The 18,027-nt window shown below is 36.4% G+C and overlaps 1 protein-coding gene across 1 annotated transcript in view; it reads left to right on the top strand.

The window, feature by feature from the left end:
• The first annotated feature begins 5 nt into the window (after positions 1-5).
• The window catches only part of suz12b (SUZ12 polycomb repressive complex 2 subunit b), a 29,584-nt gene continuing 11,562 nt past the window's right edge, over positions 6-18,027 (top strand). The window contains exons 1-9 of the mRNA XM_017693074.2: positions 6-651; positions 9,623-9,669; positions 9,821-9,885; positions 11,145-11,213; positions 12,589-12,638; positions 12,830-12,915; positions 13,928-14,159; positions 16,451-16,559; positions 16,866-16,971. Of these exons, the coding sequence (XP_017548563.1) occupies positions 462-651; positions 9,623-9,669; positions 9,821-9,885; positions 11,145-11,213; positions 12,589-12,638; positions 12,830-12,915; positions 13,928-14,159; positions 16,451-16,559; positions 16,866-16,971 (954 nt within the window). The 5' untranslated portion in view covers positions 6-461. The remainder of the gene's footprint in view (positions 652-9,622; positions 9,670-9,820; positions 9,886-11,144; positions 11,214-12,588; positions 12,639-12,829; positions 12,916-13,927; positions 14,160-16,450; positions 16,560-16,865; positions 16,972-18,027) is intronic.

Genomic DNA, 18,027 nt, shown 5'->3' with positions numbered 1-18,027 from the left:
GCCAAGAAGCGCCACTGTCCGAGCTCGAAGGGGGTGAAAATCCTCAATATGCGCCGATTTACGTTAGTTTGGAGGATTTCGTTCGCCCAAATAAATGTTATTGATATGCAAACAACACGTTAATATGACACTACCGCAAAGATACAGCGTCTGTTTTATATCATCTGTGGTTTAAGGAGTATTTTGGTGCTATTCGGCATGAACTCGTCGGTTTCGGGCAGCGCTAAGCTAACTGGCTAACGGCAGTTTTCTCGATTTAACGGATTTAGATGAAATATTGAGACGAGTGGTGTTAATGTGTGATATAATCGCGCTTTACTGGTCCGAGTGACCGGTATCTGTCCTTATCCGATGTCTAGATGATGGTAAAGTCCTGTTTCCACGGTTAGCTGGTTTAGTTGGTTAGTTTTCTCTATATTTTTTGCCCTTTTGTTCCAGTTTTGTTATTTGTATTGTTTCTAATGGCGCCTCAGAAATACTCCGCTCAGGTTATGAGCGCTGCTTCAAACGGCAAAGCCAACGGCTCCATGTACCCTTCATCTACTTCTTCTTCTTCATCTTCATCATCATCTTCGGCTGTGAACGCTGTAAAAAAGCCCAAGATGGAGCAGATTCAAGCGGACCATGAGCTGTTTCTGCAGGCCTTTGAGAGTAAGAGCACTACAGAACACTCACTAACCTGTTGGAGAACCACAGATTAGAGTCAGTCTGGATAAAATATACTGACCTGTACGAGACTGACAGAGTAAATCTGGATAAAATATTATACTGACCTGTACGAGACGAACAGAGTAAATCTAGATAAAATATTATACTGACTCGTTAAGAGAACCACAGACTAGAGTAAATCTGGATAAAATATTATACTGACCCGTTAAGAGAACCACAGACTAGAGTAAATCTGGATAAAATGTTATACTGACCTGTTAAGAGAACCACAGACTAGAGTAAATCTGGATAAAATATTATACTGACCTGTTAAGAGAACCACAGACTAGAGTAAATCTGGATAAAATGTTATACTGACCTGTTAAGAGAACCACAGACTAGAGTAAATCTGGATAAAATATTATACTGACCCGTTAAGAGAACCACAGACTAGAGTAAATCTGGATAAAATGTTATACTGACCTGTTAAGAGAACCACAGACTAGAGTAAATCTGGATAAAATATTATACTGACCCGTTAAGAGAACCACAGACTAGAGTAAATCTGGATAAAATGTTATACTGACCTGTTAAGAGAACCACAGACTAGAGTAAATCTGGATAAAATATTATACTGACCTGTTAAGAGAACCACAGACTAGAGTAAATCTGGATAAAATATTATACTGACTCGTTAAGAGAACCACAGACTAGAGTAAATCTGGATAAAATATTATACTGACCTGTACGAGACGGACAGAGTAAATCTAGATAAAATATTATACTGACCTGTTAAGAGAACCACAGACTAGAGTAAATCTGGATAAAATATTATACTGACCTGTACGAGACGGACAGAGTAAATCTAGATAAAATATTATACTGACCTGTTAAGAGAACCACAGACTAGAGTAAATCTGGATAAAATATTATACTGACCCTTTAAGAGAACCACAGACTAGAGTAAATCTGGATAAAATATTATACTGACCTGTACGAGACGAACAGAGTAAATCTAGATAAAATATTATACTGACCCGTTAAGAGAACCACAGACTAGAGTAAATCTGGATAAAATGTTATACTGACCTGTTAAGAGAACCACAGACTAGAGTAAATCTGGATAAAATATTATACTGACCTGTTAAGAGAACCACAGACTAGAGTAAATCTGGATAAAATGTTATACTGACCTGTTAAGAGAACCACAGACTAGAGTAAATCTGGATAAAATATTATACTGACCCGTTAAGAGAACCACAGACTAGAGTAAATCTGGATAAAATGTTATACTGACCTGTTAAGAGAACCACAGACTAGAGTAAATCTGGATAAAATATTATACTGACCCGTTAAGAGAACCACAGACTAGAGTAAATCTGGATAAAATGTTATACTGACCTGTTAAGAGAACCACAGACTAGAGTAAATCTGGATAAAATATTATACTGACCTGTTAAGAGAACCACAGACTAGAGTAAATCTGGATAAAATATTATACTGACCTGTACGAGACGGACAGAGTAAATCTGGATAAAATATTATACTGACCTGTATGAGACGGACAGAGTAAATCTGGATAAAATATTATACTGACCCGTTAAGAGAACCACAGACTAGAGTAAATCTGGATAAAATATTATACTGACTCGTTAAGAGAACCACAGACTAGAGTAAATCTGGATAAAATATTATACTGACCTGTACGAGACGGACAGAGTAAATCTAGATAAAATATTATACTGACCTGTTAAGAGAACCACAGACTAGAGTAAATCTGGATAAAATATTATACTGACCTGTACGAGACGGACAGAGTAAATCTAGATAAAATATTATACTGACCTGTTAAGAGAACCACAGACTAGAGTAAATCTGGATAAAATGTTATACTGACTCGTTAAGAGAACCACAGACTAGAGTAAATCTGGATAAAATGTTATACTGACCCTTTAAGAGAACCACAGACTAGAGTAAATCTGGATAAAATGTTATACTGACTCGTTAAGAGAACCACAGACTAGAGTAAATCTGGATAAAATATTATACTGACCTGTACGAGACGGACAGAGTAAATCTAGATAAAATATTATACTGACCTGTTAAGAGAACCACAGACTAGAGTAAATCTGGATAAAATATTATACTGACCCGTTAAGAGAACCACAGACTAGAGTAAATCTGGATAAAATGTTATACTGACCCTTTAAGAGAACCACAGACTAGAGTAAATCTGGATAAAATGTTATACTGACTCGTTAAGAGAACCACAGACTAGAGTAAATCTGGATAAAATATTATACTGACCTGTACGAGACGGACAGAGTAAATCTAGATAAAATATTATACTGACCTGTTAAGAGAACCACAGACTAGAGTAAATCTGGATAAAATATTATACTGACCCGTTAAGAGAACCACAGACTAGAGTAAATCTGGATAAAATGTTATACTGACCTGTTAAGAGAACCACAGACTAGAGTAAATCTGGATAAAATATTATACTGACCTGTTAAGAGAACCACAGACTAGAGTAAATCTGGATAAAATATTATACTGACTCGTTAAGAGAACCACAGACTAGAGTAAATCTGGATAAAATATTATACTGACCTGTACGAGACGGACAGAGTAAATCTAGATAAAATATTATACTGACCTGTTAAGAGAACCACAGACTAGAGTAAATCTGGATAAAATATTATACTGACCCGTTAAGAGAACCACAGACTAGAGTAAATCTGGATAAAATGTTATACTGACTCGTTAAGAGAACCACAGACTAGAGTAAATCTGGATAAAATATTATACTGACCTGTACGAGACGGACAGAGTAAATCTAGATAAAATATTATACTGACCTGTTAAGAGAACCACAGACTAGAGTAAATCTGGATAAAATATTATACTGACCCGTTAAGAGAACCACAGACTAGAGTAAATCTGGATAAAATGTTATACTGACCTGTTAAGAGAACCACAGACTAGAGTAAATCTGGATGAAATGTTATACTGACCTGTTAAGAGAACCACAGACTAGAGTAAATCTGGATAAAATATTATACTGACCCGTTAAGAGAACCACAGACTAGAGTAAATCTGGATAAAATATTATACTGACCTGTTAAGAGAACCACAGACTAGAGTAAATCTGGATAAAATATTATACTGACCTGTTAAGAGAACCACAGACTAGAGTAAATCTGGATGAAATAGTATACTGACCTGTTAAGAGAACCACAGACTAGAGTCAATCTGGATAAAATATTATACTGACCTGTTAAGAGAACCACAGACTAGAGTAAATCTGGATAAAATATTATACTGACCTGTTAAGAGAACCACAGACTAGAGTAAATCTGGAGGAAATGTTATACTGACCTGTTAAGAGAACCACAGACTAGAGTCAATCTGGATGAAATGTTATACTGACCTGTTAAGAGAACCACAGACTAGAGTCAATCTGGATAAAATATTATACTGACCTGTTAAGAGAACCACAGACTAGAGTAAATCTGGATGAAATGTTATACTGACCTGTTAAGAGAACCACAGACTAGAGTCAATCTGGATAAAATGCTATACTGACCTGTTAAGAGAACCACAGACTAGAGTAAATCTGGATAAAATATTATACTGACCTGTTAAGAGAACCACAGACTAGAGTAAATCTGGATAAAATATTATACTGACCTGTACGAGACGGACAGAGTAAATCTGGATAAAATGTTATACTGACCTGTTAAGAGAACCACAGACTAGAGTAAATCTGGATGAAATGTTATACTGACCTGTTAAGAGAACCACAGTCTAGAGTAAATCTGGATGAAATGTTATACTGACCTGTTAAGAGAACCACAGACTAGAGTAAATCTGGATAAAATATTATACTGATCTGTTAAGAGAACCACAGACTAGAGTGAATCTGGATAAAATATTATACTGACCTGTACGAGACGGACAGAGTAAATCTGGATAAAATGTTATACTGACCTGTTAAGAGAACCACAGATTAGAGTCAATCTGGATAAAATATTATACTGACCTGTTAAGAGAACCACAGACTAGAGTAAATCTGGATGAAATAGTATACTGACCTGTTAAGAGAACCACAGACTAGAGTCAATCTGGATAAAATATTATACTGACCTGTTAAGAGAACCACAGACTAGAGTAAACCTGGATAAACTATTATACTGACCTGTTAAGAGAACCACAGACTAGAGTCAATCTGGATAAAATATTATACTGACCTGTATGAGACAGACAGAGTCAATCTGGATAAAATATTATACTGACCTGTTAAGAGAACCACAGACTAGAGTCAATCTGGATAAAATATTATACTGACCTGTTAAGAGAACCACAGACTAGAGTCAATCTGGATAAAATATTATACTGACCTGTTAAGAGACGGACAGAGTCAATCTGGATAAAATATTATACTGACCTGTTAAGAGAACCACAGACTAGAGTCAATCTGGATAAAATATTATACTGACCTGTTAAGAGAACCACAGACTAGAGTAAATCTGGATAAAATATTATACTGACCTGTTAAGAGAACCACAGACTAGAGTAAATCTGGATAAAATATTATACTGACCTGTTAAGAGAACCACAGACTAGAGTAAATCTGGATAAAATATTATACTGACCTGTACGAGACGGACAGAGTAAATCTGGATAAAATGTTATACTGACCTGCTAAGAGAACCACAGACTAGAGTAAATCTGGATAAAATATTATACTGACCTGTTAAGAGAACCACAGACTAGAGTAAATCTGGATAAAATATTATACTGACCTGTTAAGAGAACCACAGACTAGAGTAAATCTGGATAAAATATTATACTGACCTGTTAAGAGAACCACAGACTAGAGTAAATCTGGATAAAATATTATACTGACCTGTTAAGAGAACCACAGACTAGAGTAAATCTGGATAAAATATTATACTGACCTGTTAAGAGAACCACAGACTAGAGTAAATCTGGATGAAATAGTATACTGACCTGTTAAGAGAACCACAGACTAGAGTAAATCTGGATAAAATATTATACTGACCTGTTAAGAGAACCACAGACTAGAGTAAATCTGGATAAAATGTTATACTGACCTGTTAAGAGAACCACAGACTAGAGTAAATCTGGATAAACTATTATACTGACCTGTACGAGACGGACAGAGTAAATCTGGATAAAATATTATACTGACCTGTTAAGAGAACCACAGACTAGAGTAAATCTGGATAAAATATTATACTGACCTGTTAAGAGAACCACAGACTAGAGTAAATCTGGATAAAATATTATACTGACCTGTTAAGAGAACCACAGACTAGAATAAATCTGGATAAAATATTATACTGACCTGTTAAGAGAACCACAGACTAGAGTAAATCTGGATAAAATATTATACTGACCTGTTAAGAGAACCACAGACTAGAGTCAATCTGGATAAAATATTATACTGACCTGTTAAGAGAACCACAGACTAGAGTAAATTTGGATAAAATATTATACTGACCTGTTAAGAGAACCACAGACTAGAGTCAATCTGGATAAAATATTATACTGACCTGTATGAGACGGACAGAGTAAATCTGGATAAAATGTTATACTGACCTGCTAAGAGAACCACAGACTAGAGTAAATCCGGATAAAATGTTATACTGACCTGCTAAGAGACCCACAGACTAGAGTAAATCTGGATAAAATGTTATACTGACCTGCTAAGAGAACCACAGACTAGAGTAAATCTGGATAAAATATTATACTGACCTGTTAAGAGAACCACAGACTAGAGTAAATCTGGATAAAATATTATACTGACCTGTATGAGACGGACAGAGTAAATCTGGATAAAATGTTATACTGACCTGCTAAGAGAACCACAGACTAGAGTAAATCTGGATAAAATATTATACTGACCTGTTAAGAGAACCACAGACTAGAGTAAATCTGGATAAAATATTATACTGACCTGTTAAGAGAACCACAGACTAGAGTAAATCTGGATAAAATGTTATACTGACTCGTTAAGAGAACCACAGACTAGAGTAAATCTGGATAAAATATTATACTGACCTGTTAAGAGAACCACAGACTAGAGTAAATCTGGATAAAATATTATACTGACCTGCTAAGAGAACCACAGACTAGAGTAAATCTGGATAAAATGTTATACTGACCTGCTAAGAGAACCACAGACTAGAGTAAATCTGGATAAAATATTATACTGACCTGTTAAGAGAACCACAGACTAGAGTAAATCTGGATAAAATATTATACTGACCTGTTAAGAGAACCACAGACTAGAGTAAATCTGGATAAAATATTATACTGACCTGTTAAGAGAACCACAGACTAGAGTAAATCTGGATAAAATATTATACTGACCTGTTAAGAGAACCACAGACTAGAGTAAATCTGGATAAAATATTATACTGACCTGTTAAGAGAACCACAGACTAGAGTAAATCTGGATAAAATATTATACTGACCTGTTAAGAGAACCACAGACTAGAGTAAATCTGGATGAAATAGTATACTGACCTGTTAAGAGAACCACAGACTAGAGTAAATCTGGATAAAATATTATACTGACCTGTTAAGAGAACCACAGACTAGAGTAAATCTGGATAAAATGTTATACTGACCTGTTAAGAGAACCACAGACTAGAGTAAATCTGGATAAACTATTATACTGACCTGTACGAGACGGACAGAGTAAATCTGGATAAAATATTATACTGACCTGTTAAGAGAACCACAGACTAGAGTAAATCTGGATAAAATATTATACTGACCTGTTAAGAGAACCACAGACTAGAATAAATCTGGATAAAATATTATACTGACCTGTTAAGAGAACCACAGACTAGAGTAAATCTGGATAAAATATTATACTGACCTGTTAAGAGAACCACAGACTAGAGTCAATCTGGATAAAATATTATACTGACCTGTTAAGAGAACCACAGACTAGAGTAAATTTGGATAAAATATTATACTGACCTGTTAAGAGAACCACAGACTAGAGTCAATCTGGATAAAATATTATACTGACCTGTATGAGACGGACAGAGTAAATCTGGATAAAATGTTATACTGACCTGCTAAGAGAACCACAGACTAGAGTAAATCCGGATAAAATGTTATACTGACCTGCTAAGAGACCCACAGACTAGAGTAAATCTGGATAAAATGTTATACTGACCTGCTAAGAGAACCACAGACTAGAGTAAATCTGGATAAAATATTATACTGACCTGTTAAGAGAACCACAGACTAGAGTAAATCTGGATAAAATATTATACTGACCTGTATGAGACGGACAGAGTAAATCTGGATAAAATGTTATACTGACCTGCTAAGAGAACCACAGACTAGAGTAAATCTGGATAAAATATTATACTGACCTGTTAAGAGAACCACAGACTAGAGTAAATCTGGATAAAATATTATACTGACCTGTTAAGAGAACCACAGACTAGAGTAAATCTGGATAAAATGTTATACTGACCTGTTAAGAGAACCACAGACTAGAGTAAATCTGGATAAAATATTATACTGACCTGTTAAGAGAACCACAGACTAGAGTAAATCTGGATAAAATGTTATACTGACCTGCTAAGAGAACCACAGACTAGAGTAAATCTGGATAAAATGTTATACTGACCTGCTAAGAGAACCACAGACTAGAGTAAATCTGGATAAAATATTATACTGACCTGTTAAGAGAACCACAGACTAGAGTAAATCTGGATAAAATATTATACTGACCTGTTAAGAGAACCACAGACTAGAGTAAATCTGGATAAAATGTTATACTGACCTGTTAAGAGAACCACAGACTAGAGTAAATCTGGATGAAATAGTATACTGACCTGTTAAGAGAACCACAGACTAGAGTAAATCTGGATTAAATAGTATTCTGACCTGTTAAGAGAACCACAGACTAGAGTCAATCTGGATAAAATATTATACTGCCCTGTTAAGAGAACCACAGACTAGAGTAAATCTGGATAAAATGTTATACTGACCTGTTAAGAGAACCACAGACTAGAGTAAATCTGGATAAACTATTATACTGACCTGTACGAGACGGACAGAGTAAATCTGGATAAAATATTATACTGACCTGTTAAGAGAACCACAGACTAGAGTAAATCTGGATGAAATGTTATACTGACCTGTTAAGAGAACCACAGACTAGAGTAAATCTGGATAAAATATTATACTGACCTGTTAAGAGAACCACAGACTAGAGTAAATCTGGATAAAATATTATACTGACCTGTTAAGAGAACCACAGACTAGAGTAAATTTGGATAAAATATTATACTGACCTGTTAAGAGAACCACAGACTAGAGTAAATCTGGATAAAATGTTATACTGACCTGCTAAGAGAACCACAGACTAGAGTAAATCCGGATAAAATGTTATACTGACCTGCTAAGAGACCCACAGACTAGAGTAAATCTGGATAAAATGTTATACTGACCTGCTAAGAGAACCACAGACTAGAGTAAATCTGGATAAAATATTATACTGACCTGTATGAGACGGACAGAGTAAAGCAGACAAGATAGTACCAGACATGAGACATTCAATAAAAACACTATCAAACAGTGAATGCCATGGTTTGTACCTAACATTTCACGTCCTGTAATCAACACTGTGTAATATGTGTAAAACATCCATACAGTGCACAGATTTGTATGTGTATATTGTTGATTTTGTGAAGGATATAGTTTCATTTTTTATCTTCAGTATAATGTATATTATCTATAAGTAACAAATAATAAGTCACACATTGTAACCGTGTTAAGTAATTAACAAGGTTAATATCTTGTTTGTTAATTCACTTCTTATTTCTTTTCTATTCTTGAGTGCCTGGCTGTCCAGGTGTTGCTGTAGCACATTAATAGTGATCTTTTCTTATTTGATGCATTTTTTTTCCACCAGAGCCTACACAAATATACAGATTTCTCCGGACAAGGAACCTAATTGCTGTATGTACACCTCTATAAAATTGCTCAAATGCATGGTTTGAAAAACTTGATTTACTGAAATGACACTCTACATTCCTGACATTCCTCTGTGTGAATGTGGCCTCTGACACTGTTAACTCAAAATTAAACTGTTTCTCTTTCTCTCCTACAGCCGATTCTTCTGCACAGATCTCTGACCTTCATGTCCCACAGAAACTCTCGAACAAATGCCAACAGGTATTTAAATGCTTTAAAAATTCAAACTTTATTGCTGCTTTGACAGGGATAAACCTCCAAAAAGGTAACTTTACTGTCCATGTGTCAAGCACAAGGCCTGCGGGCCAGGTTTGGTTAGTAGCATCATCCTGTACGGTCTGCAAAAATATTTTCATTTTCTATTAATAGTAGCCCATTTCACATTGTGCTGCACTGCTATCTCCAACATGCACTGTAAGGTAAAGTCCAACCCCCCTGCCCCCAACAGCAGTCTACGGGAAAGCGGTTACACCTCAATCCTATTACACCAGTCACATCACCAAACACAATAACCTATGTTTCAATATGGCCCTTTCAGTGGTTCAGTTTGACACCCCTGCTTTACAGGACAGTAAGAAAAATTTCTAAATTTTAATGGAAGTTAATAAAAAGTATTTTTAAGTAATGTTGGGCCTTATATATTATATGTATGTTGGGCCCATTAATCAAGTTTGACACAACGTAAAGGGCAACTGGCTTTTTAAATTTATGTAAAAAAAATTAAAACAACAAAGGTGGACAACGACAACTTTTCACTTTACACTAGCACCATCAAGCTAATTCATTTTGCCATTAGAATCAGACACATGGTTATAGTAGATACATTGTATTTACAATTAACAAGAATGTTTTACTATTAAAAAACAGACAGGCGCTCTGAAAAAAGAAATATTGACTGAAGAGTTTATATTAATAAGAACCGGTGTTTCCTCTTGTTTTTTAAGGTTTTTTTTTTCTCAACAGTGGTGGCAGGACAGACACCCACTGCACTGTCCAGCCACGGATGATCACACTCAGGCCAATCAGTACATTTTCTCACTGTAAAGTGAGACAAAAAAGATATACTGTCCTTAACTGTAATTCGCCCTCGTTGGCCGGCTGGCTGGCATAAATACATTACAGTGAAACTGAAACCGTCTGAACAGTCCGCTCCACTGATGACCGTTTCATTTGGCACTTTGGCTCTTATTGGTTTGCGCAATGTTTGTCCACTCCTTGTAACTCGTTTCAAATTAAAAGCCCTCTGCAGAGTTTTCAAATTGCAATTTCATAAGATTCTGAAGCAAAGGCGACAATAAGAGTAGCCACTTGTGTCACAGGCTCTGCAATTTAGTGGCCAAAGTGTGAAATCTAAAATAGTCAGTTACCCCCAGTTGAGACTGTAATTGCTATTACAATGCAATACCTGTAATTACTGCTTTACAACTGAATGTTTACCAGTGCATATTCTTTGTCCTTAGGAAAATGTTTAAAGTGGATGACATGCTTGTCAAAGTGGAGCGAATGAGAGGAGACCAGGAATCTCACAGGTACTGATGTGTTAATAAAGTGAATAATAATAAATGTGACTGCTGTGTTTCTGTTTGTTTGTATGTCCTTTAAAAGTATTTTAATTAAATGCCTAAAGAGGGTATTACACTGTTTCACATCTAGTTTGTTCACGTCTAAACTGCACCAGACTTTGGGTTTTGCGACAGTGAGTGTGTTTACATGCACGTGAGCACCATACTCCGATCTAGAAATCTGATCAAGACATGCGATAAAGAGGCTGGATTTTAGCTCAGTAATCAGATTTTTCACTGCACTTTAACACTTACTTTGATTTCTTTCGGATTTCTCAGTCTGTGCCTGTGCGAAAACAGATAGTGGTACCAGAAATAAGCAAGCGGTGTTGCTATGAGTTGATAGCGAAACACTTTGGGAGCGGCGCTGAAACTAAACACGAAATGAAGGATTTAAATATTCTTCGTCTTCTAGATGATGTTTGTTCATATTTTCTGTGGTGCGATGATTTAAAACAATGCAGCATGAAGTTGAGTTTTACATTACATTTATGACATTACTGACAAAATCAGCAGTTATTGGATTATTAAGTCCATGTAAACGAACATATGCTATTTTTGTGACATTGGATTTTTCTGTGACATTGATTTTGTTAGTTTCACATTGAAGTGGAATTGATCAGTCAGGATTTGGCGGGGATGCAATAGCCTTGTCATTTTGACACTGGCTTACTTACGACACGAAATTACTTTAACCATAACTGTCAAGGTGTAAAATCCATATCCCTCACATATTGCTTGAAAATAAGGATGCTTAATCCCTTACCAAGTCTTTACACCCTTCTATAACATAAAAGCTCCATTCATTTGCACTGAAGTCCCTGTAGTTAATGAGTAATAATGATCAACTTTAATTATGTGTCAGTTTGAGTTCAGCCAATCCAGTCATCGTTGTCTGGTCCAACACAAAAAAAATTCTGTTTATATAAAAAAATTTGCCAAAAACAAGCAGATTGTTCTGGCACTGCTGCACTGATGTGCACTGAGAAAAGTACAGACACAATGAATGACTTGAATAATGTGCTGTTGTCAAGCTAGCATACACAGATCTGGGTATGAGTGTTTCAGTACACTTCAAATACACAGCAAAAAAGTGCCATTAAAAGGTCTTAAAAAGTTTAATATTAAATATGAGGATGCCTGCAGAAGTATTACCTTTGTGATGACACTGTAAAATGGTATATTCCATTTCCAGGCTGATGGTGCCCAGCTTGGAGACATTTTAGATACCAAGAATGATATAAAACTCACCCAAATGTAGGACTTGCACAATTGTCTAGACATTAAAGCAAAATATTTCATTAAAAATCTGTTATTCTGTCCTTTTCTCCTCATTATTCAGCTTATCGTCACACCTGCAGCTGACCTTTACTGGGTTCTTTCATAAGAATGGTAAGTGCCCAAAGATCTGAATTATCAGACCTTTTGGTTTCAAATATAAGTTACAGGAACTAAGAGAGTGAAAATTAAAGCCCACCTTTTGTTTTGTGTGCAAATGTATGTATCACTGTGAATACATGATGCAGTTATTATGTCAAGGGTAACTTGGTGTGTTAAACATTTTGTCCTCAACTTTCTTCTAGATAAGCCATGTCAAAACTCAGAAAATGAACAAAACTCAGTTTCTCTTGAGGTGCTACTCGTCAAAGTCTGCCATAAAAAGCGTAAGGTAATTTTCTTTCATATGTTGTTCTTCTTTTTTCACAGTGACACATAATTGCCCTTTCCATGCTCAGTTCACAGCTGTGCTCTTTTGTAGCTTCTGTGGTGAGACTGGTTTTACAGACCGCTGGTGAAAATGCCATTCAGCCTAATGAGAAACTGTAGAACAGACTCAGTTTATATCACAATACCTACATTTAGAGCCAGTTATTCATTCAGTCTAATGAGAAACTGTAGAACAGACTCGGTTTATATCACAATACCTACATTTAGAGCCAGTTATTCATTCAGTCTAATGAGAAACTGTAGAACAGACTCAGTTTATATCACAATACCTACATTTAGAGTCAGGTATTCATTCATCCTAATGAGAAACTGTAGAACAGACTGAGTTTATATCACAATACCTACATTTAGAGTCGGTTATTCATTCAGCCTAATGAGAAACTGTAGAACAGACTCAGTTTATATCACAATACCTACATTTAGAGCCAGTTATTCATTCATCCTAATGAGAAACTGTAGAACAGACTGAGTTTATATCACAATACCTACATTTAGAGTTGGTTATTCATTCAGCCTAATGAGAAACTGTAGAACAGACTCAGTTTATATCACAATACCTACATTTAGAGTCAGTTATTCATTCAGTCTAATGAGAAACTGTAGAACAGACTCAGTTTATATCACAATACCTACATTTAGAGCCAGTTATTCATTCAGCCTAATGAGAAACTAACACGAGTCATTTTTATTCAAAATATATTAATTATTCATGTCTGATCACGACGGTGTCCCAGCAACCAGCAACTGAAACGGAGTAGTTTCTCATTAGATGAGCAGAATTTTTACCAGTATGCTGTCCAGCCTCGCTACAGTAGCTATGAAAGAACACATTTTTTGGCAGAGCATGGATAGACCAGTTGGACGACTACCACACTTGATGACCCACTAAATGCTGGACTGAAAACCTGCTCTTTCCAGCACATGTGAACTAGCGATATTTTTTATTTTGACAGGATGTCAGTTGTCCCATAAAGCAAGTGCCTACGGGGAAAAAGCAGGTGCCTTTGAATCCAGATCTCAGCCAAACCAAGCCTGGTGCCTTTCCCTCCCTACTCGTGTCAAGCAGTGAGTTCGAGCCCAGTAACAGCCACATTGTGAAGTCCTACTCACTCCTCTTCCGAGTGTCACGCCCGGGGAAGAGAGACTCCAACGGCTTCATTAATGGAGAAACTGATGAAAACTTAGGTAAGTGTCACAGTTATTACACCGGCACTGCTGGGAGAAAATGTTGTGTGTGCTCCTTTAGTGGACTCTTTGCACCTACCAGATCAGAGAGAGGGGGAAAAAATCAGCTTTAAACCCGACTAAACTAAGGATTTTCTGATGTGCACTTTAGTGCACAGTTATTTAGGGTTCCTGTGGATCCTTAAAGTCTTAGTACATGCCACATTGGGCACATTAGGTCCTTTTTTTTTTATTTTTTTTATTTTTTTATGGAAATTGTATTATTTTTCTTTTACTTGAGGTCTTAAAATTGTGCAGCAAGCCTGTTATGATGCAGGAAGGGCTAGAAGGAAAAATCCTGTTTGTTCATTTATTTAATAATTACCTTAGCACTCAAATTCCCAAGTAGCTTATTTGATGTTAGTCTATTATACCATTACCTTGGCCTTTTTAAATGTGGCTGTAGGCACATGTGCTAACTGACTTTTCAGCTACGGCAGCAACTTTTCAGTCCTTCTTTTTGACAAACAAGCTTTTCGGCCTTGCTGCTTTCGTCTGCCATACCATTGTCTCTCTCTCTCTGCCTGATGCATGTTCTTGTCTCCTGTCTTTGCTTCTTATTTAAAGGGAACCGTAACTATTAAGACACTTGGGTCACATTATGGTGTACATATTTGGTACCATTCCAATAATTTCATTATTATTATAATTAAACTAAATTCTTTTACTAGCAGGCTGCCAAATCAAATGGTTGCTCTCTCTCTCTTGTTCACTGATTGAGGAACAGCTAGCTGAATATCTCATTTAACTCTTATATCATTCAGCCTTTCAAGCTTCAGCTAGAGCCTGACATAACACAAGAGAAAAACATTTTATTGTCTCTTTTTTTGTAGGACTGGCTCCACTTCAACCATGTGACATCATCACAGTGCAACAGTGGTGACCTACCAGTAAAGGAATTTTACCTATTTGTCATATTTTATTAATAATAAACAAAACATTCCTATTTGGATATGTCATATTTCAATAATATTGGACATATACGCTGTTTTAAGGCATACAAGTCTTAACAGTCAGGGTTCCCTCTAACAGATGGGGTTCCCTTTAACAGGCAGGGTTCCCTTTAAAAGTACATGTTCTATTCATGCCAAATCAGTGGCAGCTGAGGCTGCTTGAGAGCAGCTGATTGTGAGACCTAGAGAGAAACCCCCTCTCTCTTGTCCCCCTCTTGCCTCAGCTCTCACATACAGTGGTAACGTCACTGGGCTTAAATTTAAGGGTGTGGTGGCCACGCCATGAGGCTTGGGAGGTGGTGCCTGGGAGTCTTGTCTGCGCTTGAGGCTCGGGTGCTAGCAACATGCCGCTGCATGCAGCTCTCAGTGGTGCCTGGCACAGTGGAACTTATTAGCAAGTGGTATACCGGTTCGTCTGGTATATGAGCAGATAACACAACAAACAAACAGTGCACACCATGCTAACATTACCCTGTTTAGCTGAAGGGCTGAGTCAGAGATGTTTCAGTCCCTCCATCACCTCCTGCTGCGTATTACAGGTCTGCAGAGACTGTGTGCAGACCTCTCCTGTCTGTTTCATCTGAAGTAGTCCAGTTTGGTTTTGGGACATAAAGGAACAGCTTGGTTTTTGGGGTTTGACAAAAATATGTGCACCCGAGCGATTGCTACGCTTCGTCTTGTATTGCCTGAGAAGCCATCTGACTCAGTCAGCTGCATCAGATAAGGCCACTGTCTCCTGTGCTCAGAACACACTGTGGACCTGCTGGGAATGAAGCTTGAACAACTAATATTTTCGTATTTCCAGCAGTGTCTGATGATCAGAGACAACTGTTACAACTTTTATTTATATATATATATATATATATATATATATATATATATATATATATATATATATATATATATGAACATTTAGATGATTAAATAAACATTTATATATATATATATGTGTGTGTGTGTGTGTGTGTGTGTGTCTGTGTGTGTACAAAAAAACATATAGATGATTACACAAACGTGAGTGTGTGTGTGTGTGTGTGTGTGTATTATTTATATATATATATATATATATATATATATATATATATATACACACACACACACACACACACATACATACACCTTCACAAACTCCAAACTCCAGAAAAGCTAAAAATTGACACAAAATACACATCATGAAAATGTGTTTGTTTTGAAAAGCTTTAAGCAATAGTTTGGCAGTTTCACCCACCGTCATTCCCCTGAGTTCCCAGGGACTGTGGAGTTAAACTGATTCTGCATTGATGCTCTTTTTCTGAGCAGATGTGAAGGATGAGCTCCCAAGCAGGAAGAAGAGGAGCGCGTCTCACCGTGATGACGGAGACTCCACGGAAACATTTGTTGCACAAATGACCGTCTTTGATAAGAACAGGTAACAGACAAGTGTCTCGTTGGATAGAGTTACATCATCTTTAATAGGCGGACAACATATGTTTAAAACATTTTAATTGAGTAAGAGTAATTTTTTTTTATTTTGATTCTCAGCTCATTAGAAATGTGGTTAGATTTGAAAGTCCCATCTTTAATCAGTTTATTAGATTAAAAAAAATTATGAACATCTTTTCCCTGAAATATTTGCTGAATGTGACTCTTTAAATCTGTATGTGGGAAGTTCTGGTCAGACTGAATAACAGATCTGTTCTGCAGTAGGTGAGTTTTTTGTGTTTTGTGTTGGTAGGCGGCTGCAGCTGCTGGATGGAGAGTACGAGGTCTCCATGCAGCAGATAGAAGACTGTCCGGTCAGCAAGAAACGAGCCACATGGGAAACCATTCTGGATGGGAAGGTACGTTCTGCACTGAGGAGCAGATTTCACTCAGATTTGTCCACATTGGATAGTTTGTTCTTTAGGAAGATGCTTGAATTTGAGGTGCAGGTCACAGAATGACTCAGTGTATAACTGGCTGTAGACTAGAATGTTAAACTTTGAGCTTAATATTGAATTGTGAACATTTTAAGTATTCTGACCAAACTAAATATGAAATTTCAAATGTTTCAATGTTTCTTCTTACCATTTTGGGCAGTTTTCACTCAGTGCTGACCTCCAACAGTTGTGCTCTTTAAATCTGTGCTTTGATATTGTTGAAAAATTGCTGTAACATTGAATCACACTGAATTGAAATTAGGCTAGATTCAAGAAACTGAACTCATTTAAAGAAGATATAACTAGTGTGTGTGTGTGTGTGTGTGTGTGTGTGTGTGTGTGTGTGTGTGTGTGTGTGTATATATATATATATATATATATATATATATACACACACACACACACACACACTCTCACAGATACAAAAGAGGTGGTTAGCTCTAACAACACATTCTCATTAAAATCTATTGCTTTACTTACATTTTAATCGTGTTTTTAATTTCTGTGCCCCTTAACTTTGTTTCTTTTTGAATTAGAAATTGAGTTATCTTTGTCTTTCATCATTTGTAAAGCACTTTGAATGACTGCAGTATATGAAAGGAACTATATAAACTTGCCTTGCCTAGCTATATTGCCATCCAAAAAGATTTATTTATGAGAAATATTTTAATCCTTCAAAAACAGAAATTGTCTGTAATATTTTATGAATGTCATCAAAACCGTTTTCCGTTCCACTTTAGTCTGTGGAAATGTTACATTGGAAACAAACACATTTACTTATTTATTTGTCAAGAACAGGTTTTGTCAAGAACAGAGTTTGTCATGTTCCTCGTACAGCGGCACAAACAGCGTGGTGGAGAGGTGGAGCTGGACTGTTCTTAAAAAGAATGTAGCCACTTTTCAGCTCTTAGAGAGGTACCAGAAAAGGCTAAGGCCTTTTTGAGTGGAAAGTGAAACAGCTGTATATGGCAGAGAAAG

Source organism: Pygocentrus nattereri, chromosome 30 (assembly GCF_015220715.1).
Source record: "Pygocentrus nattereri isolate fPygNat1 chromosome 30, fPygNat1.pri, whole genome shotgun sequence".
Lineage (NCBI taxonomy): Eukaryota > Metazoa > Chordata > Actinopteri > Characiformes > Serrasalmidae > Pygocentrus > Pygocentrus nattereri.
This window is presented reverse-complemented; position numbering and strand designations above follow the sequence as displayed.